Here is a 26,570-nt window from a genome sequence, read left to right as displayed (position 1 = left end):
TTTAAAGAATGTTTGGAGCTCATGATTATTCTTACCCATTCAATTGTATGCTATGCGAAAATACATAAACACCGTTAATCATGCTGGTGTTTCTCTTTAACACACCGCATTGTGCAACTTCATTTAACAAACAATCGTTCGAAGCCAAATAACTTTTACAGCATCGCAAGTACAATTTTAGTGAAAAGAAGAATTTTTTTTCTGTTCAATAAAAAATCAAATGTGAATATAAATATCAATCTATTTGAATTTGATTGGAAAAAGAAAATTAAATAATATTTTGTCGCGTGAAAACAAATTACAATCGGTGCGTTCTCATCGGTTTGTTTGGATTAAGACATTTTACGATTATTTTCTTCTTGTATACAGTAAAAATGATATTAGGTGAAGCAATTTTAAAGGCCATTGGCGAGATGAACGAGATTGAAGTAATCGAACAAACAATAAGAAAGACATTAGAGAACGAGATAGCTAAACAAGTGACTATGAATGTTCCCTTGACTCGTAGTCAACCAGATAACATGGACACACATATCCAAAATACCAATGTAAATAATACGGAAACTGAACCAGGTAAGAGCAAGCGATTTTCATTACACATGCAGACACGTTTCTGAATATGAATCTTCAAATATTGATTGATTGATTGACTTTTTACAGAAAATAGGTCAAGTGACACCAGTGAAAACCCGAATCAAAAAAGAAGATTGTCCAGTTCGGACGAAACAGAACAAGCTCCGAAAAAATGTCGGCTTCCCGATGAATTATTGGATGAAAGACTTTCGGAGCTTGTAAAATCGTGTCGCAACTACGAGTGTCCCATTTGCGAAGAAATATGTCCGAAAGATGAATTCCAAAAACACTCGGACGATTATCATGGATCAGAGTCCACAAAAAAAAAAGATAATAAAATTCATGATTCTTGATATTATAATTTATATAATATAATTTATTTATTTTTTTTAACTTAACGAACAAAATTCAAAACTGAGCGCAGATTTTAAATAAAAAACGGACTATTTACTTTGAATGTATCTTATGTGTTTGCGATTGATATTTTAAAATAAAAATATATACGAAAATTCCATTTTTAAAATTCAATTGTTTTGAAATTATTAAGAAACAGAAATGTTTATTTCTTTCTCGTCAAACAACAAACGATATAACATAACCTCAAAAAAGCACACATGGATGGAAGAATTTGGTTTTGACATTCTGTCTGTCAACAACACATTATTTCTTTATTCAAACAGTATCTCGTTGATTCGCGTTTAAAATGGAATGGAAAAAATACATTTTGTGGTTCGCACAACAACATGTCAATTTTCGATATGCAGTAAATAGACAATAATAATTTACATTGAAAATATCTCAAGATAGATAGTCCAACATTTTGATATTATTATTATTTTTCAGGAGTTGCAATCGCTTTTGAATTTGTACCAAATTCCACACAGGCTACCGCCAAACATTTGCGAAGAGGTTGAAATTTAATCGGCTCTATATAAATAGCAATTATTTAATAAGTGATATTCTTTTATATTATTTAGATAGAGCAGCCATTCCAAACTATTGACCTACCCAGTATTGAATGTGCCCGACAATTGGTTTCCCGTTCCGTGTCAATTCGTTGTATTCTTGAGCATTGGTCGAGCGCATCCAATTATGAATCATTCCACAAGGATCTCAGGGATTTTGTCGCCAAAAATAAAGAAGATGCAAATTTTCAGCAATTATGTAAAAGTTCATTTCGAATTACCGTGGAAACATACAGTAAAACCATTCAACATAAGATGAAAGTCGATAAAATCGAAACTCTTGATTATTTACCATTCGAGGGTGATGTAAAACTGAAAAATCCAGATTTTGAATGTTGTTACATTGAATTTTATGGACTGGATCCGAATAATGCACCAGCCGAACCATATAACATCTATTTTGGTAAATGGGTAAGGAAAACAATGTTCATATATTGCGTCTTGAAATAATACTTTTGTATTCGGTTGTATTAAGGTCGCAGATGGAAATCGATCATTAATCCACGAAATATCATTGAAAACAAGAAAATTCATTGGTAATACATCAATGGAACCAACGTTAAGTTTACTCATGGCAAATCAGGCACAAGTTAAACGAGGCGATATTGTATTTGATCCATTTGTTGGAACCGGTTCTCTGTTGATTGCTGCAGCTAAATGTGGCGGTTAGTTTGATTATCAAATAAATTACATACTATCCAATATTTTCATTTGCAAAAAATCACTCTACTTTTTTAGGATATGTAATGGGCACCGATATTGATTATCTTATGCTTCATGGAAAAACAAAACCATCAAGAGTATCACAAAAGGTGAATAGCCAAAAATATTCTCAACCAATCTCAATTTTAGCGCATTTCTAAATTAAAAAAAAAAACAACATTTTTCAGACACGTGATGAAGACGAATCTATTCTGGCGAACTTAAAGCAATATAATTGTGACCATCTCTATTTGGATGTTCTTGTTTCTGACTTTTCCAATTCCATATGGCACGACAAAATCGTTCAATTGGATAGCATCATCACGGATCGTAAGTTAATCGAAACTAACATGTAGAAGAAATGTTTACGTAAAACAAAACTATTTCTAGCTCCATATGGAATTCGAGAAGCTAGAGAAAAAATCGAAACAAAAGTTAGACGTCCGTTACGACCAGACTCTGTTGATCCAGTTCACTATCCATCAACTTCACCCTATCAATTATCGAATTTGTACAAAGACTTATTGGATTTTGCTGCCAAACATTTACGAATCGGTGGGCGATTAGTTTGTTGGATTCCCATTTATAAGTACGTGGTTGATATGCTTTCTAACGTTTTAAGATTAATAGAAAATATTTCCATTTTATTGACAGGAGCGATTATTCGGAGAGTTGTATACCAAAGTCGAATTGCCTACGATTAATTGCCAATTCAGAGCAAACGCTTAGCTCCATATGCGCACGACGATTATTAACTTACGAAAAAATTGCCGAACCTGACGAAGACCATTTGGAAAACATAGATCAAATTAAAGACGATTTTCGGCATCGGTTTTTTGCATTTGACGACATGGAAAGGCAAGAAAAACGAATACAACGCCTCGAATTGAGGGACATGCTTCGACAGGAAGCAATCAAACGTGGCAAAGTAATCATTGAGAACGACCAACAAAGCCAATAACTTGAAATTGATGTTGATACACTTGCAAAATTGAAAATAATTAAATATAATGAATTTTTATTTGTAAATAAATAAGAAAAAGCGTTTCAAGTTTACTTCTTTCAATCTACATCATTTTTACATATTTGAAATACCGTTCAGCGTTGCTGTAAATTTCAATTGTCAAACAACCAATTTTACGTTGTATTTAAAATGTTTTATTTTCAGCGTATTTAAAATACATTGCTTGTTTTATGAGTGTGAATGTGTTTGTTCAGGCACATAATAACAGAAAAATGATTGTTTTTTTTTAAAAAAGAGAGAATTTTTTTTTTGCTGTAAAATACGTCCATTTTGAGTGATATATGATGGTTTCGCTGTGTCCTTTGATGTGATTTATGTATTTCGTACTGAATGTATTGTTTGTTCTATTTCTTCGATGGAGATGCATATTTCAATCGCAGCGCTTCATATTGAACTTTATCCTGTAGAAAATAAATAATTGTTTCTTCATTAAATGAACTTTGGTAAAAAAACACACTATGTGAATTGATGTGTACCTCTGTTGAAACTGATGGACGCAAATTTTGCAAGGCCATTAAAAAGTGTTGTTTGTGTACACTTAAGTCGATTTCCGATTCGGGTGTTGTTTCAATTTTGAGTGTATCCCGAAGTGCCTGTAAAGATGCTTGTCGTACAAGCCCGGCAAGATCAGCGCCTGTGAATGAGTCTGTGAGTTCAGCAAGTTCCTCCAAATCAACATCGGCTGCTAAAACTGGTTGTTTTCCTTGCTACAATATTCATTTCAGACGAAAAGTTTGATTCAAATGAATAACACATACAAATACATAATACAATTTTGAACATACTTTTGTCTGAGCTTGAAGAATTTCCAATCGGTCTTGCTTCTGCGGTAGACCAACATAAAGAATTTTATCAAGACGTCCCGGTCGAAGAACGGCTGGATCAATCATATCGGGACGATTTGAGGCGGCCATTATGAAAACGCCTTTACGCTCTTCAACGCCATCCATTTCAGTGAGCAATTGATTAACGACACGTGTACCAGCTTGGCTGTCATTTGAACCACCTCGTTTCGGACACAATGCATCAAATTCATCGAAAAATATTACGCACGGTGCTGAATTACGACCACGCTGGAAACATTGCCGTACCGCACGTTCACTCTCTCCCACATACATGTTCAATAATTCGGGACCTTTAACCGAGATGAAATTTATACCGGCTTCATTGGCAATTGCCTTCGCCAACAATGTTTTACCACATCCTATTGGAAACAGAGAATTGATCATTTGATTTACTTATCAAATTGGAAATTGGAAATGTTGTCATTTTCTTACCCGGTGGACCACAGAGAAGAACGCCAGATGGTGCATTAATACCCAATACTTTGAGACGATTTGGAAATTTGACCGGTGCCATAATAGCCAGATTTAATTCTTCGCGTATGTCTCGAAGTGAACCAATGTCATCCCATGTCACATCTGGTACAGTGATAAAACCTTCACGTTTGGCGGACGGTTGAATCAATTTAACGGCTTCTTTGAAATTATCTACTGTTATATATAAGTCATTCAAATCTTCTGGGGTAACTAGATTTTCTTGATGGCTAAGCCATTTAAACATAACATCGAGACCCATTCGATCTTTGATGGTGTCATTTTTAAGTAACGCCTCACCAAGCGTTTCATTTGTACTTGTTTCAGTAACAATTAAAATATCAGTGCTTCCGCTTGCTTTAACCGTTGGACTGACTTCTGTGTCATTCGGCTTTGAATCATCAACATTTTTAGCGATTTCATCGGTTTTTATATTTGTTTCATCGATTTTGGGCGATGATTCGGTTTGATTTTCAGATGATTCTGTATTTGCTTCAGGTACATCTTTTTTATTTTGATTTTCTTGATTTTCAGCTTTTTGTTGTGGCGAAATATTCAAGTCTTCATCACTCTTTTGTGGTGATTCATGGTCAATTTGCATGAACATTCCATCTTCATTTATTTCGTCATGCATATCAAGATTTAATTCAGCTGTGACGGCTGGATTTGGCTTATTTACTTTATTACCTTTCAGAGCTTGATCTTGTTTGTCATGTAACACCTTCTTGACGGCTAGTAATCCGGCTCGTGTTGCCAATGCCAGAAGATCAGCACCAACAAAACCGGGTGTCAACGATGCAATCAGATCGTAGTCAAAGAATGATTCCAGTCGAAGATTTCGACAAATAATCCGTAAAATTTCGCAGCGTGCATCACGATCTGGTATACCTAAACAAATTTCCTGATCAAAACGACCAACTCGTCGCAATCCTGGATCCAAACCGTCTGCATTATTTGTTGCTCCAATTACAACAACTTGTTCACCTCCAGGCATTTTCGGTAAATCATCCAAGCATGATATCAACTGTGCCACAATGCGACGTTCCATGTCTTTTGATGCATGTTTTCGATCTGATGTGATGCTATCGATTTCATCAATGAACAGCACACATGGAGAACACATTGCTGCTTGTTCGAATAATTCACGAATTCGTTCTTCGGATTCACCAGACACGCCGGACACAAGCTCTGTGCCAGCTACTTGAATTATGTCAACTTTTAGTTGCTGCAACAAAAAATCAAAATGTCATTTATGAGATTGAATTCAGTGTTTGTATAACATCGTTTTTGTTACGCTTCAAATTGTTTCAATTCCATGAAAAAAAAATGCTACGAAACAATTGTAACAGTTAACGAGTAAATAAAAAAAAATTTACCCCAGCAATAGCTTCAGCGAGTAATGTTTTGCCAGATCCGGGTGGTCCAAATAATAAGAAACCATGTGGAGCGGGAAGTCCAATACATTTGTAAATGTCCGGATTGTTGATATGCAGCAGTAATTCACATAGCTCCTTGAGTATTTTATTAACACCACCGATGCTTTCAAATGTGTATTCGGATTTTTTGGCGGGAAATTCTTTTTTGAATTTTTTCGAAATTTGCCGACTTGGTGGTTGCCAGTTTCGATCCGTTCCGGTGTCAAATGAAATTGCTTCAAGCTTCCGTTTTTTCGTTATTGTAACTGGGGACAATGCTGTCGATGGCGCTGTCACCGATAGGGCACTTTTTGATTTCAAACTCTCTTCTCGAATACCAGCCAATGTTTCTGCTGCCGCTGTACTTTTTGTTATCGATCCGAGTACAATATCCTTTGGGATTTTTGGAAATTCCTTGGACGAATGACCTTTTTTTTGAAAAAAAAAAAAAAAAAAAAAAAAAACTTAAAATTGTCCCAAAAAATATAAAAAAAAATTGGTTTATTTGACATAACGCTTTAATGAACGCCATTATGTACTCTAAATTGCGAATATATAAGTGTATGTGTGTATATTTTCTTAACCGGATGCCATTACGTGCGTACGTACCGTTATTTGTGTTCTTCGGAAGTGAGTCTTCGACATCACTTTCGTCGCTGCTTATGTCGATGGGAAATTCATTTTGTGTGGTCGGTGTTCGTGATTCATTCGTATTCGCACGATACATGTCATTTAGCATATTGTTCATATGATTACTTTGCGTCGGCTGATCCTATAATATAAGCAAAAAAAAAAAAATTAATTAAAAAGCAAACGATACAATTCAAATTCAATATCCAAACATATCTATGTACCTCCATGAGCTCCAAATCTGAATTTTCTTCTTCTTCTGTGGATGGATTACTGTCCAAACCATAACTGTGCAACACTGTTTTGTAAGCTAAACAAAACCATAAAATTATTTTACAGATGCTCAGATGCATTATTCAACAAATCGTTTTAAACTTAATTTTACCTTGATCAACTAAAAATCGAAACGGTTGACTTTTTCGACGTCCATATTCGCGGTATTTTTCTTGTAAATGACGTGCCATAACACCAACATCTACATACGTTTGATGGACATTTTCCTCTAAATACTGAATTACATAAAAATTTAACTCAAATTAATTGATTGAATCGTCAACATATTGTAACATTTTGGCATTGTATCATTTACATTTCGTTTTACTCTCTGGGGCTACGTAAATATGTTTGCATAACCTCAACAAAAAAAATTTAACCGTATATACGATGGGCATTGTAAAAACCGACGCAAACATATCCAAAGAATATTTGTTAGCGTGAAATGAAATTAACGTACCTGTTTTACACGTGGAATGATCAAAGGATCCGAAATGGATATTGATTTTGGCATTTGGCGTCGTGGATCCATTTTTTGGTGTCAATAAATTATTCGTTATTGTTCCAAAACAAATAATCGTCGTTGATTGTTTTCCCGTTGTGAATATAAACTGATGCACGTTAATTTAACCAAATAAAATTTTGTTATTTATCAAATTTACAACTTAATACAACATCTGAACAGATTTATCTAGCATTTCGCATAAAATCCGGCAACTTTTCGGATTTGGTACAATATTAAATTGAATGATTTTCGGATTTTAATTTGAAATCGTTGCGATTGTTTGCCGTACAATTGATGTTATTAACTTTGTGCTAAAGCGCCATATTTTTCATGAAATCGATGACATTCATATTTGGTGAGAATTGTGTTTTTCGTATGTCAATTTGGTATTAGTTTTATGTCGCCGTCTCCATCGAATAGGCTTTTATATACGCACAACAATAAACGCTGTCCTTCGTATCCATTCCAACATGATTTCATTTCGTATTCGAAAAGTAAACAATTATTTCGAATGCATGAGCGCGATTTTATAAAATTGAAATGCAAACAATATATTAAATTTGAAAATTGCACTAGATCATTGAATAAATCAATGTCTTGTTTGATTATGAAATTAAATCCAATCCGTCAAATAGTACGAATAAATTTTATTTATTCAATTTATTTGCTTTGAAATGTGACGCAGCATGCAGTATAAAAAGATTGAAATCCATTTTGTTTCAATCAAAGTTTAGAAATCTACCAAACACAAAACATGTTGAGCAACAGTGTTCTTAAATATTTGTTATTTATTTCATTCAGCATTGGAATTTTTTCCTCACACAATGATCAAGCGAAGATATTAGCCAATTCGGTCAGAGTCTTATTGGAAGCGATTGGTAAACCGGGTCGTTTAACAGTGATGGCTTGTTGGCCTTCGGGTAATTGCAACAATTCTGAATTTTGCAATATCTTCATTTTGAATTAAAATAGACTTTTCATTTCGTTTCTACACGAGCATCAATAATGCCAACGAAAGTTATCAAATCGTCATCACACAAACTGATTTCATAAATGTGTCACGGGACTCGACCAAAGAACAGCATGAATTTATATTGATCGATTTTCAATGTAATGGAGCTGATACAATTCTACTGAGTGCAAAGGAGAAATGGATAAATTATTTTTGGATCATATTTGATATGCAGATGTCCATAGTGTGTACAGTTCCTTCGGCACCAGTTTTTAATTATTGAAAATTATTTTATTTTTTGCTATTCGTTAGGAGACAGAAGAAGCATTCTGGTCTGTTTCACGGAATTTGCCGATTTTAATCACAAGCGAAGTGTATTATGTGAAATCACAAAATATCTTCGAAAAAATTGTTGTACAACAATTGTATCGAACTGATGTGTTGATGCCATTAATTATCGAAGAATTTGGTGAGATCATCAATGGTCTATTCATTGACTATCGCCGTACGACCATATCCTCACGAAGACGACAAAATTTGTTTGGTTTACGTTTGAAAGCGTCCATGGTTGTTACGAATAACGATACGTTAAATCATCTAACCGACTATCGGTAAAGTCGTATTTTACAATTACAAACATGAACGATTGTTTGATGATTTACATTTCTTTCTTTCTAAAGCGAAACTCAAACTGATCCATTATCGAAGGTACACAAAATTAATTGAGATAATAAAAAACTAGGGTAAACTGTTATTGATTTTTTTTTCGTCTACTTTACGAAGGTTAATTATATTCTAACGCAATTTCTGATGTCATACCTAAATGCAACGGCTGAATATTTAATAGTGTCGTCATGGGTAAGTTCTACTACTTGTTAGTATTTTTCTATTATTAATTACTTCCTTTGTGATTTTCCTCTAGGGCTACAAAGATGATAAAACTGAAGAATGGAGTGGAATGGTTGGACAATTAGTGCGTCAAGAAGTTGAATTAGGAGCATCGCCTTTATTCATGACCGGTAATTAAATGGATACCATTCATTAAAAAAAAACATTCATTGATTGTATATGCATTTTTATTCTCTATGTGTACTTTCGCATCGATGGTGCGTAAAATTGTTTTAGTGGAGAGAGTTCCAATTATTCAATATATTGCATCTCCTACTAGAACCGGTTCTCGCTTCATACTCCGATCGCCGAAATTATCCTATACTGATAATGTATTTTTACTGCCATTCGATGATTTTGTTTGGTATTGTCTCATTGTTCTGGTTATTGTAACCGCGATATTTTTGATCATATCTGTTTTCATCGAATGGAAATACGTATCGAATGGCATGGATGCGGTAAGTGAAGCTTGAACAAAAAATCACAAGTGTTACAATTTTCAATGCAAAAGTATCACGATATTACAGAAGGATTCCTCTTCCGATTTACGACCTTCAGTTAGTGATATATTTTTTGTAATTTTCGGAGCAGCGTGTCAACAGGGATCGGCTGCTATTCCACGATCGGTTGCTGGTCGAATTATATTGGCCGTTGCATTTACCATTTTAATGTTTTTGTACACAAGCTATTCGGCAAATATTGTGGCTTTATTGCAGTCACCTTCAACCAAAATCAAAACACTAAAAGATTTGTATGAATCACGGCTGGATATAGGTGTCGACGATACTGTCTTCAATCGTTACTATTTCTCGGTAATTGAAATAACTACCTGAGTTAACATTAGTCAATGGAAGTTTCTCGCTTTTTTTAGCATGCCGAAGAGTCAATGCGCAAGAAAATATACACGGAAAAGGTGCTGAAGAAAAATGGACAAGATAATTTTATGAGTTTGGAAGAAGGCGTACAAAGAGTAAGAAATATGTCGTTTTTTTTCAACTTTTTCTCTCCTTTATCAACTGTTAATTTAGTTCAGAACTATTATTTACAAAGCTCACGTTTTGCTAAACGTTTTGCAATCGTTTCAGGTAAGGCAAGGATTATTCGCATTCCATATGGAGCTTTCGCTTGGCTATAAAGTGATGAGTGAAACATTTTTTGAGGATGAAAAATGTGGATTAATTGAAATCGCCTATCTCCAGGTTACAGATCCGTGGTATGCCATCAAAAAAAATTCATCGTACAAAGAATTATTTAAAATTGGGTAGAAATCAATGGATATACGTTGTTTTTATACGTTGGCAAGCACATTGTTATGAAATAAAATTGATTTCAGATTGATGCGAATGCATGAGCATGGAATAACTGAACGGGAAAATACGCGAATGTATACAAAAAAACCGAGATGCACAGGTACTGGCGGAAATTTCATTACGGCAAGTTTCAATCAGTATTTGGTTTTAAAATTTGCATTTTGCTTACGACACATAAAAGTGCCATACTTTGCCATTGCTACTTTAGGCAAGTTTAGTCGATACGAAACCAGCTTTATTGGTATTGCTGTGGGGTTACTTGATGGCACTCATGGTACTTGGGGTTGAGTTTTTCATAAAATCCATTAAGGAAAAAGGAAACTAACGTTAAAAGACATCGTTTGAATCAAAATGTACTTTGATACAAATCACTTGAAAAAAAATCTGAGTTTCTAGTCTATTTGGACGCCATCTATTTTCTCGGTTGAGCACCATGTTTATTTTGAGTGTTTTTCTTCAATGATATTAGGTAAAATCGCATTTAATGATCACACATTTTGATTCGTTTGGGAAGCGGAAATTTAATTTGATTTTATTACAAGTCAAGTGTTCAAAATCCAGAAATTGGTGTATTCGATTTAGTCTGCCCTAAAGTTGAACTTGGGAAAAAATTGATATAGATTTCTAGAACTTCACATTAATTTTGCACTGCACACAATTTGCAAAGTTTTCAAAAGTCGTATTGTCGTTATGCAAGGCACGGAAATCCAAGGTGTCTTACAAATTACCTTATTTCTAACTAAACCAATATTCTATTCATTTTTCTTCTAAAGGCTTTATTGAATTTCATATTAATGTTATCTAAAAATAGTTTTTAATGGGACAAATAAAAAAAACATGCAAAATATGTTTAAAATGCAAACAAATTCGTTTGAACAAATTATATCCTGAATTTTGAATCGGCAAACTTAGTAGCCAATTCATCGGCGATTAATACAAATTCATCTTTCAAAGCGATTGCACATTGCAGTAGATGAATTGTATCTGCTTCGGCATTGTGTGCTATGTTTGGCCTTCGTTCATGCAGTCTTTCATATATTTCGGTTAGTTTATAGGAAATTCGAGTAGATGAACTGCATTTGGAAGTTTTATTCGTTATATTTGCATCAGACGATGTACTCGGACTGTTACCTTCTGATGCAAACAGTTCTCTTGCTGCGTTTGGTTTTTTATAAGGAGTCTTTGGAATTACAACAAATGATTTCACTTTTGATGGTGTTTTTTCGTTTCTATTCTGAACTGCTTGCAAATCGGTATTCATGAGTTCATCCAAAGCCGTTTGTTTTACAATCGTGCATTTATCGATCTCCCGGAAAATGGCCAGCGAATCAACACATAAAATATCGTCATCAAATGATCGATTCTGAAAAACAGAACATGAAATTATGAAATTGAGCTATGATCCAATTGAATTGCTCTTACTAATTTTTGGAGCTGCCTTCTTAGAAGAGGAAAGTCGAAACCGTTTCCATTGTGAGCAACCATACATATAGGCTTATTCAATTGATTTAAAAAACTATTTAATAGATCAACCGTATTTCCGTCAAATGCCTTAATGTGCTCCAACATAAAGTTATCCAAACCTTCCAAAAAAGAACATACATTTTAAAAATAAACAAATTCATTTTGAACAGGAGGAACTTTTTACCTGTTATTCGAGTTGATTCGGGGTGAATCAATTTGCGTGGATTTATCGGTAAAAGGAGTTTGAATATTGGTCGAGGTATTTCATTTTTAGAAGCAGCAAGAAAATGTTCTCTTGAAACACCAACGAATGCCAGTTCAGTTAGTTTTGGTGGGTCACAATACCACAAACCAGTTGTTTCAATATCGAAAAAAACAAAAGTCTCTATTTTTGCCATATCAACTCCTCGGAATTTCTACTTCTACTGAAACTATGTTATTAAACATTTTCACAACTTGTTGTAACTTCCAAGTTACCGATAACGAATATGCATCATCGATAAACCATCAACACATTAAACAAAGAATTCGTTGTGTATGTTTTGCTACACTGTTTGTTTATATACAACTACAAGTCAATGACATTTTACATTTTTTGCCATTTAGCTGTGGGCCTATTTACAACGCACACTGAACGCCATCTATTGGTTCAGCTATATGTTTCTATTCCAAATGTGTTGAAGTCTACATTCAATGATTGCTTTTGTACAAATCATAATTAAAAAAAAAACAGTCAAATAAGTTCGCTTGAGTTTAAGTTCGATCAAAGAAATAAAGCAAAACAAATAAAAGAAATTGAATTATGAATGAGTCCACATATGAATTACTCGGGTCATATGTGATTAACATAAAAGTCGTTGTCTTTTTGAACTTATATGTATATAGTGTAAATTGTACTTGATCATATAACCGAATAATTTTTTTTTTCAAGAGATCGCAATATCTTCTACATTATGTAGTCTACATATGATAAGCAAAAAACCAATTTTATTTTCGCGAAAAAGGTCAGTAATATGTGAATTATATACGAAACAGATGACAAAAATGCCCTCTATATATTCGGCTGTGAATGTATTCAATTGAACACATCATAGTAATTGCAAAAAAAAATTGTTATCATTAAGTTTTGTTTTTTAAAAATGAGCACATGGCACGTATACCAATCCAACATTCACAAATGATGCCATAGATGGCCGTATTCGATGGTTGAAATCCACCTCCCGATAACTCCATAACGATGACAAATGGTATTTTTGCTGTTTTATGTGCATAGTCTAAACTTCCTCCGCCACTTGATTTTGAATTTTTTACTAACGATGATACGCTTCCAATGCGAAATTTCGTGCCTGTCTCCTTTTTAATTGCCAAATAACCGGCTCTAGCCAAATTACGAAGACTTGACCAATTTTCAGGCAATGTTCTGAAATTTAAAAAAAATTATCACAAAAAAGCCACACATTGTAATCAAAAAAAATAATAATTACTTTGTAAATGCATATGGGAACATTATTGACTTGCTAAATGAATGAAGTGTCAAGTAAAATGTCGGCTTTAGTGAATGCATAAGATATTTTATGATTCTTGTTTCGGGTTCTGAAAATGGTCTTTCGCCGCGAAATGTGCAACTTGATGTTTTTTGACATGCCTCATCCCATCCCACACTAAATTTAAAACGATTCATTTGAAAATGTTTGGGAAAAAAGACTGTAAAATGACTGTACTAACCTAAAGTTCCTATTGCAATCGACTCCAATAAATCTTGAAAAATGAATTGGACGTCGGGATTTTCGCCACATTTTTTTCTACAAATCAAAAAAGTACAGTGTAAAATTAAGAGCAAAGTATTTCTTTTGAAATTACATGGAGATGAACAAACATAGCGACGTGAATACTCGTAACCATCCGCATTAATACATGGTACAATCACAAAATCGAAGATGTCTAGCAAATCTTTATTAGCGTCAAAATTTTCGGTTAATTGACTGGCACAATAGAGAGCTGTTGAAATTGTGCACCATTCACGACCATGCATTCCGCCATCGATGAGTATAATTTTTCGTTTCGAATCAATTTTTTGTTTGGCAACGGTTGCACTGAAACTTTTCACACATTTTGAACGGATGCAATTCGATGCTGATTTGGCTTTCTTCACTGAATCCATTTCATTCACTTGCAACGATGATACTGATATGTGTATAGATTTAAGTGCACGCTTTTCAAATGTGTAACCAATCGTCTTCACTCGAACCAATTTCGGAAATTTTGCTTGCAATGAATCCAAATAATCATTTATGTCACGATGGCTTAAGTAATCTTGACGAAAATCGGGCACTGTTTCACAAGGTTCCATTGAAACTGTTATCGAACTCGTTTGAGGACAGTTCTTTCAACTTCATTGCAACCGTGACTAATTTGTGTGTGTGACAAGAAACGAAACAAAAACCGTTGTCAATTCAATATAGAAATTTACTTTTAGCTGACAACGGCTCGAAATCAACCACACCACGGAAGGGTTGAACAAAGTTCGGCAATAACTATAGCAGAATTTTTTTACAATATTCATGAATTTAAAACTCCAAAACTGTCATCAAAAATCTATTGAATGCAATTCACGGGTAGTTTTTATTTGTTTATTGTATTCAAACAACATGAAAAATAAACGATTACTAGTCGACGAATGATAATGAAATATGTTTCCGTTTTTACCCTTGTCAAAATATTTTTATAAGTTTTTCTTTTTTTCTTGCGCTCAAGTTGAAAAACTTAAATTAGCTTTTTATACGAAATATATTTTGAACTATAGTTCAAGTTGAATATATGTAAAGCGTGGCTAAAGTAAAGCGGAAAAATGAAGATGACTACAAACCAATGTTGAAAGGGTGAGAAAGATACTTGCCGTTGAAATGCCGAATTATTTCAAGAGAATAAAGAAAAATATATATATTTATATGCAGCAAAAATATGAACTGTCTGGTTGACAATAAAAGTTATTTTTGTTCATAAAATGTTAGCGGTAAATTTGTTTGAATTGCAGCTATTAGCAGGTACGCTTCAATCCGATTATAAAGTCGTGACAAACGAAATAATTGAAATTCACCCATTCTTTCGTTTTCTCTGTTGTGGATGGTGGATTGGTGGATATACAAACCGAACAGCGAAGCAAGTTTTGTATTTTACATTCTGGCGTCTATTCAAAACTTATTGAAAGGCGAAACAAATGTTTGTAATGACAAATTCTGCCATATTTTTAATCGTCAATTTTCTTGAGTCCTGGTTATATATGTATTTGCAATTGGGAATTTACATTTTTAGTTGTAAATACAATCAAAATTGTGTCTGTCATCTGTTTTATTTTGTTGTATGAATTAAAACTGAATTAATTACAAAAATACCTTAAATCGAGAGAACTTTTGCGGTACATTTCGCCATTGCGTCAATGCATATATTTTCTTTTGTTTTTTTTTTTTGAAAGTTTTTCATCACACATGCTTCATTTTCAGTGAAATTACATCAATGAGTTTGAAGCAAATTGTCTCAACCGACACAATGTAGGTAGATTTCTTTAATTTATCGCTGACGAAGCGAACAAAAAACTGAATGAAAGCAAATAAGCGAACAAACCAGAAATCGATTAAACAATGTAAATAGCAAATTTTGCCTGCGAGTAAATTTCATTTTTATCACTATTTTTTGAATGATTCAAATGATAAATATTTTATCGTTTTAATTTCAAAGTTTTAATTATTATTGCAGTTATGTGAGCCGACTGAGTGAAAGTTTTCTCAATGGATGATAATTTATTCATATCAAAGTTGAATTAGATGTGAGTTACCGGGGGTTTGTTTATTATGTATTATTTCACGTTTTACTCGACCGGTAAAATTGGTTTTCTAATGTTTTTAATGCAACGCTCACATTTTGCAAAACTTCGTGTAATAAATGAAATTGAAATGTTTATATTTGCATTTGGTGCATTCAACAGGAGTGCTTAAATGAGCACAATTTTCAAGGCGATAAAAAGCATAAAAAGAAACTCCATTATCAACAACAAAAGTGAATATGCAGAAATTAAACCTTTCGTTGATCATAAATTCCGCTTTTGTTACACATCAAGATCAAATAATTGTGACTTTTTGTAAGTGTACTAGCTTGCGTTACAGTACACACTTCGCACTCCGCACTCTGCAGAGTATCTGTTGATGGTGTTAAGCATATTATGAAGCTTAAAATGGTTCCATCTTAAATCTGCTGCCATGGCGAAAGGTTAATATTTGACTATAAAATTTAAATCTCATAGTTTCAATCGCTTGGGTGTGCATAAACACACTGAAATTTAGTTAAACAAACATTTACCAACTTAACTTCATCATTGCGGTAGTTTAATATGCATTTTGCTTCAAATGACAAGCGAACTGTTTATTTAACGCATTACATTTACCGGGTGTCCCTTTGACTTTTTATTTAGGTTATTATCTCTGTTTCTCTCTTTCTCACCTTTTCTCTTGCAAAATCCATGTCTGAAAAACGAAGACACTTCAACAAAAAATAAACTAAATGAATATTGTAAATATATATAGCTTTCGACTTGATTATGCCACCCTGTGTGCAAGTTAAACCAATTCGGGTATCTTGGTAGATGTAACAAATGGTTTTCGGGTGATGTTACAAATATACTTTTAAATTCCAGCTATCAACACATGTTTTCAGTGTATTTTATTTTTGCAATTCGTTTCATCTGTAGAGCTATCACATCGAGTGCACTATGTATTGTCGGTGTTGATACTCATAAACGAGTTTTAAACAATTTATCACAGATGAAAAATATTTTGTATGCCACCTGTTGTTGTTACGAAAATGTTGTGAATCGATGATAAAAGTTTTTCATGGAACGAGGAATACAGTACCGAACAGTTTTTGCAGCAGCCGTTACTATCATCACACCTCTTTTGCTTATTTGCTTTTGTTTTCTCACATACTTTACTCACATATTATGTTTAACATATCTTTTATCCCCATAGCTATTCGGCAACTGATATTAATATTGTATTTTGATGTCTCAGAACTAGTACCGTAACACCGATACATTGAACAAATGAATCTGTCAGTTTGCGAAAACCATACAATCTCTCTCTCTCTCTCTCTCTCTCTCTCTCTTTTTCTCCCATCTAAATCAAATTTTTGACTTTTAATTACACTTTAAAACGTATTTATTTCGGTTTATGGCGTGAAATTCACAGCTTGAAGCATTTTTATCCATTGAAAAACTATACAAATTAATTAATTCACTTTGCATTTTATGCGAATAAAATTCACACATAATCTCTGTTTTTTTTTTTGGTTTTCTTTCATGCACTCAGTTCAATGTGTAAATAAATGCAAAAAAGTTGATAAAGTTTTATTTTTACACCAACTAAAGTGATCATTGGCTAATTGGACAAAATTTTTATTCATCATATTTTGAATTTACGCTTTCTTCATACAGTTTGAAATCAGGAGAGAAAAACACAATATAAATCTCCCCCCTTTTACCTCACTCTAACTTGAGGTATACCCACATGGGTTCCAATGGCGTTAAATATAATACACCAATGTCCTTCGATATAATGCGTACCGATAAACGTAATGATGACACGCACTTAAAGTTAATTTTCATCATTGTATGTGGAAATGACATAGTTTTTGCGATCCCTTTTTTTCTGGTGTAACCCTCTTGTCTCTGTATATGGACATTGGACACACATACACATACACAAACGTCGTCTGTATATCTATTGTAAGCGTCCAAAAATTCCGGAATATTTTCAAGTAGTTGCTATAAATAATCATAACAATAGTATGACCGCATATACATAGAATATAACAATAATTGCTTCACGAAGAATTGTTTCGTGTAATGTAGACGAATTATTTTGATGGATTTTATTCCACACACTTCGTGTTCCAAGTGTGCTATTCATCATGTGTCCAATATGCAGAGGCACATGTATGCGTCCGTTTCGGTGAATTTATGTATCTTGATGGAAGGCGAATATGCGTCTGATGAACGGTTGGCTATGATTCATACTGTTTAACTTGTCGTCCTTTTGTGTTCGCACACCGACAAGATGAAAAATAAAGAAGGCATATCACAACAATGAAACGGGCATCACAACATTTATGGCGAACACAATGGTGGTGAAAATGAATTAGAGTGAAGTTATATCGTGTCAGTCAAGACGAATGACCGCAATTTTGTGCACACAATACCAAATGTGGACTTACCATTTCAAAAACGTGTGTATGCAACCGAATTTTAGATTGAATCGAATCTTGAATCAGCTGTATATTAAAATAAGAATTAGGCCTCAAAATCTAAAATGCTCTCATCAGTCATCTGACATTTTGTTCAATTTTACCAAAAGATTGAGGAGGAATTAGTAGCGTCAATTTGTCAGAAACAGTATTTTCAATATACGACTTGAATTCGCTTTCAGCTCCACTACAGCCATAATGATACACCGAACACATATATCATTTTGTCTGCGATAATTAATCCGAATGTATGCACATTTTCTCCTCATTTTCATTCAATGTTGATACTTTTATAAGCCACACCATCAACCAACGTGGTCACGAACACTCACGAATGCCATGTGATTCATATGAAAATAAAGAGAAAAATAACCATATATATTTGTTGGTAAATCTTATGATAAAAATTTTCGCGCATTGCCGAGAAGCATTGGCAGAAGCGTTCCCATTGAAAACGGGTGAATAGTATAGCACAGATAATTGAGTCTTTTGAGAAAAATGCATTTGAAATATATGAGAATAATATAAATACCGTTGCATTCAGCAACTGATTCCAATAAAAAGGCACACGCATCCATTGGATGGCTCAAGCCATATTTCTTTTCGAATGTGTGTTGTCTGGCGCTTGTGAACCAAACTATGCGACATGCATGCCTTCCATTCACATCTCATGCTATAATCCGGTCGTCTGCGTCAATATAAGGAAGAGCTAGGAATGCGAAACCAATTGATATACAAAGTACGTACAATATATGGTATTAAACTGGATATTTAATGCAATAAATCCTGATTATTTGGTTATAACATCAGATGGATGGTAGCAAACAGCAGACAAAATAAAACTGAAGAAATGCGAATAGTGAATTTGTAACGTTATCGAAGTCGCGCAAGGAAATCGCATGCAATTCCACTTTTGTTCGTGTGGATTTACAGTCACCAATTCTTAACATATGAGCTTTCAACACTACGGTCACGTTTGAATTTGTCGTTGTGCTCGTGGTATGGGCCACTGATACCACCACCCCGACGATATAATGTTCAGCACAAAAAGTGAACGACATAAAAAAAAATCAATAGGTCTTCATTTAGGCGATACAACAATTTAAAAATGTCTATAGATATAAAGCATATATAGCATACATGGGTACGTGTACGTTTGAGAAAATTGATTATATTGAATGTATTCGGAATTTTGGAATCTGTATGGCGAGATTTTTACATCAATTTCGACGCTTGTAATGATAGAGACGAAAAACTACGATGCTGGTAACCGTCAAGCTTGCAAACTTCTCCTTACTTCATTCTGTTGCACTTTTTTTTTCATGTACAGTTCCAAAACATTTTTCAACTTCTATTCATCAATCGATTCAATGTTTGCGACTCTTATATCCTATACTTAATTTGTCTTCATTTTTCCGGCTATTCACTTACAAAAAGAACGGTTTGCTAAATTATCGTACATAAATCTTTTCATTTTATCACATTGCGTCAAAAGACATAAGAATACAAATCAATCTTTCAGCACATTTATCGATAAAGTTAAGTTTTTTTTTATTTCGTAAATTGAATACACATTATTTATGAAATCTTACTGTATAGGTAATAATAAAAGAAAATTGACCGAAGTTTAGCAATATCCTTGATGTTTCTTATTTTGATTAAATGTTTTTACATGGTACAATACGTGATTCAAATCAATTTGGCATTCTTAATCTAACATTGAAAAACATCGATTTGCAATGAGTACCGCCCTTTGTGAAATCGAATGTGGAAGAACTTTCATCGTATGAGAGCTATTCATTTTTGAACTGACCTTTTTCTACATATATGGATTATTCGACTGATTTTTCATATGAACGCCTGGGACACACACAAAAGTGGTGTTTGAATTTGCACGAAAACGCTCAACCAATTTTTTACTTCGCAAAAGTAAAGTATAAACGGGAATTCTTCCTTCGAGGAGAAGAAATGGTGAGGAGGAAAATGAGGAGGAGGCGAGCGCTAAGGAGAATCTTGTTTTTAACCAAAAGAAGATGCTTTTGTGAAAAAATAGCTTTTTGACCAAAAAAAAAACTTTTCCCTCTCACTTGATTGATCCTCTTCAGCGCTCTCCTCGCCGTTCTTTCTTCTCAGAGGAACATTCCCTGAGTATAAATAAATAATTTTATCGACGAATCTATAGTGCACACGGTATTTTTTACCCGCCAACATTTTCAGTTTACTAGAATATTCAAATTATCGAGAATTTACTGTATAAATTTCCATTAAGTTTTCAGTGTTCCCGTTTTATAAAGTCATCGTTGCCTTTGTGAGCAAATTATATCTTTAAATAATTAATATTCGAATTTCACGAAAAAAGAAAACAAAGTCAAAAGCATCAGCATAGAACCAAACAACTTCAAACTGAATTAAAGTGCAAAATCCTTAGCATCGAATTAATTGAAATTGAAATTGAAAATTAATTGTTTGTGAATGGATTTGTGCGTCTGCATTGGATTAAAAAGGAAAATGTCAAATTAAGTGGATTAATGAGATTATACGCACCTTTATTTTGCACGGATGAGTGTACGGTACTGCCACAATGTCAAAATAATCTTGAGTATTTTTACATTTTTAACGAGATTTTTCTTCTGAATTGAGATTGACAATGCAGAAATTCAAGAAGGGATCTTTTTTATATTGTTTGTCACTTTATGGAAAACGCACGATTTGTTTCGTCAATGATTTATTTCGAAACAAGGATAATATTTCATATGAAAAAATCATGGTTAAAAGTGTGAAAATTGTGATTTATTATTTATTCAATGATTTACAAATGAACAGAAGAGAGTAACATTTGAAAAAGAAACGTTTTTTTCTTGGATTTATACTTCACAGTAGGACATTTTTTTATAATTATTTGGTTAATTTGGCACATTTATCGTGCAATAGCTATTGCATAAATAAATAAAAGTAACTGCGGTTGATGTCTCGTAAATAGTTGCTTTAAACGTGCACTCGATGGGACAATTGAAAAAAAAAGAAGGTAAAAAAAACCATATAATAGAATGGTATTAATATGCAAATCATTATCAGCGGACAACCTGAAATGAAATTAATGTTGCCGGATGTTAGAAATGTTTCTGCGTGCACAGTGTGTGTTCGACAAAACTTATGTTCATAGAATGTACTGAGGACTAGTAAACAAAACCAAAATAGAAACTAAAGGCTATAAAGTACTGCAATATGGAGCACAGATAGCTTTTGTCTTGGTTATGGTGCGCCGTGCTTTCATATAAGTATTTCTCATTTTTTTTTTTCACCGGCTCCGGTGAGAATGGGATTTTTATGCAAATGCTTTGTACAAAACATACCATTTTTACGTGGAATAAAAACAACAGTGGCCAACACTGTTTAACAATAAAATTGCCTACATTGGCCATAGTCCGACTGTGACGTCCTTGCATTTCTTTGAATTTGATTTGACGCAACAACGAAGTGCATCGTCTATCTAACAGCAAAGTAATAAAACGGCATGCATCCAAAAAATACCTTACCTTGATTGTTGGTAGTGAATGCGTACAAGTGGAAAATAATGGCAGGTACGGCGACCATAGCTAAAATGCTTTCTTCGCAAATCGTAAAAAGCAACGAATTTAAGACAAAACAAAAACAAAACTCCGGCATACTTGCATTTGGATTCACGATACACATGCTGAAGATATATGGGCTCAGTAGTAACACCATACGTATATCAACACGAGCGCTACAATTTATGTAAGTATCTCTACTTACAACTCAAAAGCAACACCTAATTTAAACATTGAAACATAATAATGTTCATTTGCCTTTATTCGTTCGTTCGTTCGATGGTGTGTTTGGTTGCTTGCTTATGTGTGAGAGTGCGGAATGCATATTGTCGAGTTTGTCGGGTTTCCGTATCGGCAGCTAAGACGAAGGATGTAAATGCAATAAAATACTTGTAAACAATAAGTGAAACAAGAATCAGCTTGAGGAGAGCGAAAAAAGGAACCATGTTTGCGAAATGTGTTGGTGCGGTTGAATGCTGATATAGATACATGTATTTTCTCTTACTCACACATCGGCCATATAAGTAGATAAACGTAAGCACAATACACATATTTGAAATTTAAAATAATAATTCATTTTGAGAGCGTTGATTTCGCATTTCTTTTAGTAGATCTTTTTGTTGTTTGGCTTTGTTTTCTTTTTATTTCGGTTCAGTGTTACACCTTTCATCGCTGTTTCTTTAGTTTTCAGTTTATACTTATGACAAAGGGGTGATTTGTTTTTTTTTTACTTTCCAAAGTTGGTGAAGTTGGTGCTTTTTCATCGTTTATAAAACCTCATTCAAGCTTGGTGCAGCAAACCACCGTGCATGCGTTCGATGTTGCTTCTTTTCTGGTGATTCACAAAAAGAAGTAAGCAACAACAACAATAACAACCTATGATTGTATGAGGTGAAAAGGGAGGGAGAAAAAAAATGTATACTTTACATACATTACGTATTCTAATAGGTTGAAAATCAAAATTGCAAAATTACATGCAATCTTAAATATTTTAAAAGCAGCACACTACGTGCGAGTGTGCAGAGTCATTCATTGCCGTCATTTCCGCTGTTGTTGTCTTCTTTACACTTCATTCGGCTTCATTTCATCTTATTCACATGCAAATGTAGTTGTGCATGCGTCGAAAACTAAACGCTAGAAAATATATCAATTTGGTTATGGGGAGAGAGAAAGAGTGACAGAGGAAGAGCGAGAGAAGAGTTTATTATGCCTTCTCTTTTTTTTGTTGTTTTCACCAAATATGCGTTTTTGCTTGAGATTGTGTGTCTTCCCATACATATTTCAAATTGTTTTAGGTGAAATAAATTTTGGTTTTTGAACTATACCGTCAAGCGAATTCTTCACAAAACGGAACTGTAAACTTTCGTGCAAACAAACCAAAATTCTATATAAACCAAAAGCCCTCTTCTGCCTTTTTTTCTCTCAAATTGAATCAAAACGTATTCGGAAATTTAATAATTCATGCAATTTAAAACTGTTTAATATTTTCAGGTGATTTGTTTTTCCATGCCAAGTAAGAATGGAACAAAGTGAATCAAACCGGCTGAACAAAAAAAAAACCAACTAACACCACTGCATTTTCGAAGCTGGGTCGCGTATTTAACATTTTGAAAGCCACAGGACAAAACTCAAACCGATTTTCTTTGGAGAAACAATAATTCGGAAACAATTCTACAAAAACTCTTGACGAGTCATATAATCATATTTCTTTTATTGATGATCGCAATTTTAATTTTTAATTTTCATTTATGCACCAAATAATGATATCGAAAAATTCTTCGTAACTGTCCAATAATATTTTTGCATACGACAAAGACAAAATTGTTCTGAATGTGTCATTTCCAACAGTGCAAATTATCCAATCTACTACCAAGTACAAACCAAAGGGACATAACAAACATACATTGGTTAAGTGAAGCGAAAGTGAAAAAGAGGTAAATATTTACGAGTTCCATTTCCAATTTTATGCAGTATACCATAAATTCTACTATTTAATCAAATGTAAAGCTCTAAATAGTTAAATTAAGCGATGCATTTTGCCGTGTGTAATTTTCTTATTATTTCACAATATAAATACATTTCATTTTCCCGGCACAGTGATATACTTCAACTGCATTGAATACATATATGAGGAATACGCACTGCCACAGGAGGATGGGGTAACATATAAATAAGTTGAAGAAGCGCATAACCATAAAATGATTGATTGCTCATACAGCACTTATGATATTTGCCCCTTTTTTCGTTAAACTTTTTTCAGCAAATTTTTTATTTGTTTGTAACGTAGAAAGGAATTAGCCCATTTTAAAATATTAATATCATCATGTCCCAATTGATGATATGACACCATACGACAAAGGACAAACGTGCGACTGTGTTAAACAAGCATAAACATTTTTCCCGCCATGCGAATGCCCATTTTATACGAAAACCATTTCTCTGCGGTATTATTTTTATTCAATTGAAAATCAATTGGTTTTGCGAAAATGTACATTTCTGAGGGTATCGTTGTGGTATACGATGCGATTTTATGTAGATTTTTTTTATTTTTTTGTTCAAAAATAAAACCGTCGTATAGCATATTTTTGGTACGTTTATAATATATTTGATAAATATTGTGTTTGCTATAAAATTCTGTTGAACGAACCACTTATTGAGTACTAACCGTTAAACACTGAAATTGTCTTTTTTTGTTCTCAAAAATAAAAAAGCAACAACATTTTATCATTCACATATCGATAATTCCAAGTTGAAATGTAGAAAATGTCTCCTTCTTTTTCACTCTCGACAGTTTTTTTTATTAAAGATATATTTTATGTGTAGCATCGAAGTGGAGTTGAGTGCAGAAGACATTTTTTTTTCACTATTATGAAGCATTTGATAAAATTGAAAGTAGTCCGTATATCTCAACTCTACAATTTCAATGAGCCAATTCGGGCGGTAAACGTTGCTATAAATGTTTATTCATGCATTCATACTCGATTCAATCCCTCGTTCCATGAAGTTTAAGATGGTGCAAATATTAGGATCATATCTGAATATGGTTGCATGATTCGCCGTGATGATACATATTATGTCACATGTTCTTCCTCTTTGCTACATTTGATCGGAGTCAAACGACCGGGAAAAAAAGTGTTAAACGTTTAGTTCGTTTAATCGTAGCTCATGGCACACGAACGAGTTACAATTGTATTGCATGCATCGATGTAGTTTACCGTTTACTCATATATTTTTTTTTTGTTGCCGTTGCCGTACACTTCGAATAAAGATGCTTTGCCCGAACATTTTGTTGCTGTGTTCGAGTTCATGCATCTTTGCTCTCAGCACACTCGATATACACCAAATGTAATTTTATTTCAACGACATACATATATGACGGTTATGACATATGTATTTGGAAAACGAGTCCCCAATGACTTTAAATGTCTGCCATGAAACCTAACAGCGTATGTTTTATCATTCACTTCATTTTTTACAACTCGATATGTCTCCATCGTCATCAAATATATAAATGTATGGTGATAGTTTTTTTTTCTTCATCATCATCTTCTTCTTCTTCTTTCCGCTGCGCTGCTGTGATAAGCATTACATTTAATTTTATCTCATCTTTTTCAATGTCATAATTTACAAAAAATAAGCTTGTTTCTTTCGGAAAGATAAACTTTCCACCGATTCCTCACTACTCACCTTTTTTTACTTTTTTAATAATTGTTGTATGCATTTTCTGCATTAATCTTTCAGGCTCAGCCGTGCAGTGAATTATCAACCTATCCCATCTTGTACCATATTTTATATGTATATTTATTTTATTTTTTGATATGAATATGAAGAGTATTTATCATTTCTTTAAAAAAAAAAGCAAATGCATTCGTTTTATTTGAGATAAACATAATATTTGAATTAATGGTATGTATAATTTTAACATGCAGGGGCGTCCGTAGGATTTGGTCTGGGAGCAAAGCAAATGAGAAACGAGGACAATTTTCCAAAATTCCTAGCAAATTCGAGTAATTTTTTTCTACATTTTGAAAGTGAGGATCTAGAAGAGACGGTCCGAAAGACCCTAGCAAATCGGAATAATTTTTCTTCTTCAAAAACGAGGCCAGAAACGAGCCAAAACAATCAAAGTCTGAAAAATCTTGACTTCTTACCTATTGACTAGAAATATTGAACAATGGTCATAAGAATGGATATTTACTGAAGAATGTTTTTTAAAATCATGAAATAACTACCATGTGTACTCTGCTAAGATCTCTTCAGAATAGGTGTAATTAAAATGAAACTTTCATGTTTGAAACCGTTTGAAACATATAGTTACATAAAAAGTGAGAATTGAGTGAAAAAATGCATATTTCTGTGAGTTTGCCAAATCGCAATGTAAAACTAATAAACAAATCGACAAAGTAGATTGAAGTTTTGGCAGTTTGAAGTATTGCTCGTCTTGTTCAATATGAATAGATAAATTTTTGTATGAAATATCTTCTTTTATCACAGACCACGTACTAGTATTATTTCGAGTGAAAACATTTCAATACGTATCCGTTTCGATTCCATATGCGATATTTTGCACTTCAACATTCGAAAATTCACGCTCAAAAAATGTTATACAAATTTGAGTACGCGAGAATGTGATTTAATCATTGCAAAGCATTGCCATTAATGCCGTGCAGAAAATTGAAATACCAAATTGCTA

At 33.5% G+C, this 26,570-nt stretch overlaps 6 protein-coding genes across 10 annotated transcripts; 3 read left to right on the top strand and 3 right to left on the bottom strand.

The window, feature by feature from the left end:
- Window positions 1-92: 92 nt before the first annotated feature.
- LOC116338773 lies at window positions 93-1,014 on the top strand. 4 transcript variants are annotated; one of them, XM_031764234.1, is made up of 3 exons: window positions 93-180; window positions 370-573; window positions 661-1,014. In XM_031764234.1, exons 2-3 carry the CDS (start codon window positions 375-377, stop codon window positions 924-926), a joined length of 465 nt encoding a protein of 154 aa, XP_031620094.1. In that variant the 5' UTR covers window positions 93-180; window positions 370-374; the 3' UTR covers window positions 927-1,014. The 4 variants fall into 4 exon arrangements, with proteins under 4 accessions (XP_031620094.1, XP_031620093.1, XP_031620092.1 ...); XM_031764233.1 differs by having other exon boundaries at window positions 129-222; XM_031764231.1 differs by lacking the exon at window positions 93-180 and adding an exon at window positions 257-307.
- A 187-nt stretch (window positions 1,015-1,201) lies between these two features.
- LOC116338619 (tRNA (guanine(10)-N2)-methyltransferase homolog) lies at window positions 1,202-3,291 on the top strand. The gene is made up of 8 exons (XM_031764007.1): window positions 1,202-1,336; window positions 1,417-1,482; window positions 1,551-1,949; window positions 2,014-2,203; window positions 2,277-2,350; window positions 2,429-2,570; window positions 2,631-2,829; window positions 2,895-3,291. Exons 1-8 carry the CDS (start codon window positions 1,277-1,279, stop codon window positions 3,199-3,201), a joined length of 1,437 nt encoding a protein of 478 aa, XP_031619867.1. The 5' UTR covers window positions 1,202-1,276; the 3' UTR covers window positions 3,202-3,291.
- A 140-nt stretch (window positions 3,292-3,431) lies between these two features.
- LOC116338697 (nuclear valosin-containing protein-like) lies at window positions 3,432-7,709 on the bottom strand. Of its 2 annotated transcripts, XM_031764112.1 has the most exons (9): window positions 7,359-7,709; window positions 7,011-7,134; window positions 6,850-6,935; window positions 6,605-6,767; window positions 5,957-6,423; window positions 4,542-5,805; window positions 4,050-4,468; window positions 3,741-3,971; window positions 3,432-3,665 (listed from the first exon to the last, which is right to left on the bottom strand). In XM_031764112.1, the coding sequence occupies exons 1-9, from the start codon at window positions 7,428-7,430 to the stop codon at window positions 3,609-3,611; spliced, it is 2,883 nt and encodes a 960-aa protein (XP_031619972.1). In that variant the 5' UTR covers window positions 7,431-7,709; the 3' UTR covers window positions 3,432-3,608. The 2 variants fall into 2 exon arrangements, with proteins under 2 accessions (XP_031619972.1, XP_031619973.1); XM_031764113.1 differs by lacking the exons at window positions 6,850-6,935; window positions 7,011-7,134.
- Window positions 7,710-8,157: 448 nt separating this feature from the next.
- LOC116338684 (ionotropic receptor 75a-like) lies at window positions 8,158-10,878 on the top strand. Its single transcript, XM_031764095.1, has 12 exons — window positions 8,158-8,323; window positions 8,376-8,599; window positions 8,668-8,966; window positions 9,036-9,063; window positions 9,139-9,213; window positions 9,278-9,374; window positions 9,481-9,701; window positions 9,774-10,055; window positions 10,115-10,213; window positions 10,329-10,504; window positions 10,577-10,676; window positions 10,762-10,878. The coding sequence occupies exons 1-12, from the start codon at window positions 8,158-8,160 to the stop codon at window positions 10,876-10,878; spliced, it is 1,884 nt and encodes a 627-aa protein (XP_031619955.1).
- Window positions 10,879-11,337: 459 nt separating this feature from the next.
- LOC116338548 (three prime repair exonuclease 2-like) lies at window positions 11,338-12,591 on the bottom strand. The gene is made up of 3 exons (XM_031763889.1): window positions 12,202-12,591; window positions 11,976-12,136; window positions 11,338-11,916 (listed from the first exon to the last, which is right to left on the bottom strand). The coding sequence occupies exons 1-3, from the start codon at window positions 12,413-12,415 to the stop codon at window positions 11,434-11,436; spliced, it is 858 nt and encodes a 285-aa protein (XP_031619749.1). The 5' UTR covers window positions 12,416-12,591; the 3' UTR covers window positions 11,338-11,433.
- Window positions 12,592-13,131: 540 nt separating this feature from the next.
- On the bottom strand, window positions 13,132-14,367 carry LOC116338683 (carboxypeptidase B-like). The gene is made up of 5 exons (XM_031764094.1): window positions 14,184-14,367; window positions 13,894-14,075; window positions 13,743-13,819; window positions 13,502-13,678; window positions 13,132-13,437 (listed from the first exon to the last, which is right to left on the bottom strand). Exons 1-5 carry the CDS (start codon window positions 14,365-14,367, stop codon window positions 13,137-13,139), a joined length of 921 nt encoding a protein of 306 aa, XP_031619954.1. The 3' UTR covers window positions 13,132-13,136.
- Window positions 14,368-26,570: the final 12,203 nt, after the last annotated feature.

Source organism: Contarinia nasturtii, unplaced genomic scaffold (genome assembly GCF_009176525.2).
Source record: "Contarinia nasturtii isolate CC-2019 unplaced genomic scaffold, AAFC_CNas_1.1 Cnas_scaffold_414, whole genome shotgun sequence".
In the NCBI taxonomy this organism is placed as follows: Eukaryota; Metazoa; Arthropoda; class Insecta; order Diptera; family Cecidomyiidae; genus Contarinia; species Contarinia nasturtii.
This window is presented reverse-complemented; position numbering and strand designations above follow the sequence as displayed.

What these genes read in the sequence shown, in the direction of transcription:
- LOC116338773 (XM_031764234.1), top strand. Translation starts at nt 375, where the DNA reads ATGATATTAGGTGAAGCAATTTTAAAGGCCATTGGCGAGATGAACGAG. An exon ending in TAATACGGAAACTGAACCAG is followed by an intron (nt 574 to 660) that starts GTAAGAGCAAGC and finishes GACTTTTTACAG; the next exon opens with AAAATAGGTCAAGTGACACC.
- LOC116338619 (XM_031764007.1), top strand. Translation starts at nt 1,277, where the DNA reads ATGGAATGGAAAAAATACATTTTGTGGTTCGCACAACAACATGTCAAT. An exon ending in TGCTGCAGCTAAATGTGGCG is followed by an intron (nt 2,204 to 2,276) that starts GTTAGTTTGATT and finishes CTACTTTTTTAG; the next exon opens with GATATGTAATGGGCACCGAT. An exon ending in TGTTGGATTCCCATTTATAA is followed by an intron (nt 2,830 to 2,894) that starts GTACGTGGTTGA and finishes TTTTATTGACAG; the next exon opens with GAGCGATTATTCGGAGAGTT.
- LOC116338697 (XM_031764112.1), bottom strand. Translation starts at nt 7,430, where the DNA reads ATGGATCCACGACGCCAAATGCCAAAATCAATATCCATTTCGGATCCT. An exon ending in TCATTCCACGTGTAAAACAG is followed by an intron (nt 7,135 to 7,358) that starts GTACGTTAATTT and finishes TATGTAATTCAG; the next exon opens with TATTTAGAGGAAAATGTCCA. An exon ending in CAGATTTGGAGCTCATGGAG is followed by an intron (nt 6,768 to 6,849) that starts GTACATAGATAT and finishes CTTATATTATAG; the next exon opens with GATCAGCCGACGCAAAGTAA.
- LOC116338684 (XM_031764095.1), top strand. Translation starts at nt 8,158, where the DNA reads ATGTTGAGCAACAGTGTTCTTAAATATTTGTTATTTATTTCATTCAGC. An exon ending in TCAATCGTTACTATTTCTCG is followed by an intron (nt 10,056 to 10,114) that starts GTAATTGAAATA and finishes CGCTTTTTTTAG; the next exon opens with CATGCCGAAGAGTCAATGCG. An exon ending in AAAGAATTATTTAAAATTGG is followed by an intron (nt 10,505 to 10,576) that starts GTAGAAATCAAT and finishes AATTGATTTCAG; the next exon opens with ATTGATGCGAATGCATGAGC.
- LOC116338548 (XM_031763889.1), bottom strand. Translation starts at nt 12,415, where the DNA reads ATGGCAAAAATAGAGACTTTTGTTTTTTTCGATATTGAAACAACTGGT. An exon ending in CGAATCAACTCGAATAACAG is followed by an intron (nt 12,137 to 12,201) that starts GTAAAAAGTTCC and finishes CTTTTTTGGAAG; the next exon opens with GTTTGGATAACTTTATGTTG. An exon ending in GAAGGCAGCTCCAAAAATTA is followed by an intron (nt 11,917 to 11,975) that starts GTAAGAGCAATT and finishes TCTGTTTTTCAG; the next exon opens with AATCGATCATTTGATGACGA.
- LOC116338683 (XM_031764094.1), bottom strand. Translation starts at nt 14,367, where the DNA reads ATGGAACCTTGTGAAACAGTGCCCGATTTTCGTCAAGATTACTTAAGC. An exon ending in AGTATCATCGTTGCAAGTGA is followed by an intron (nt 14,076 to 14,183) that starts ATGAAATGGATT and finishes TTGATTCGAAAC; the next exon opens with GAAAAATTATACTCATCGAT. An exon ending in ACGAGTATTCACGTCGCTAT is followed by an intron (nt 13,820 to 13,893) that starts GTTTGTTCATCT and finishes TTTGATTTGTAG; the next exon opens with AAAAAAATGTGGCGAAAATC.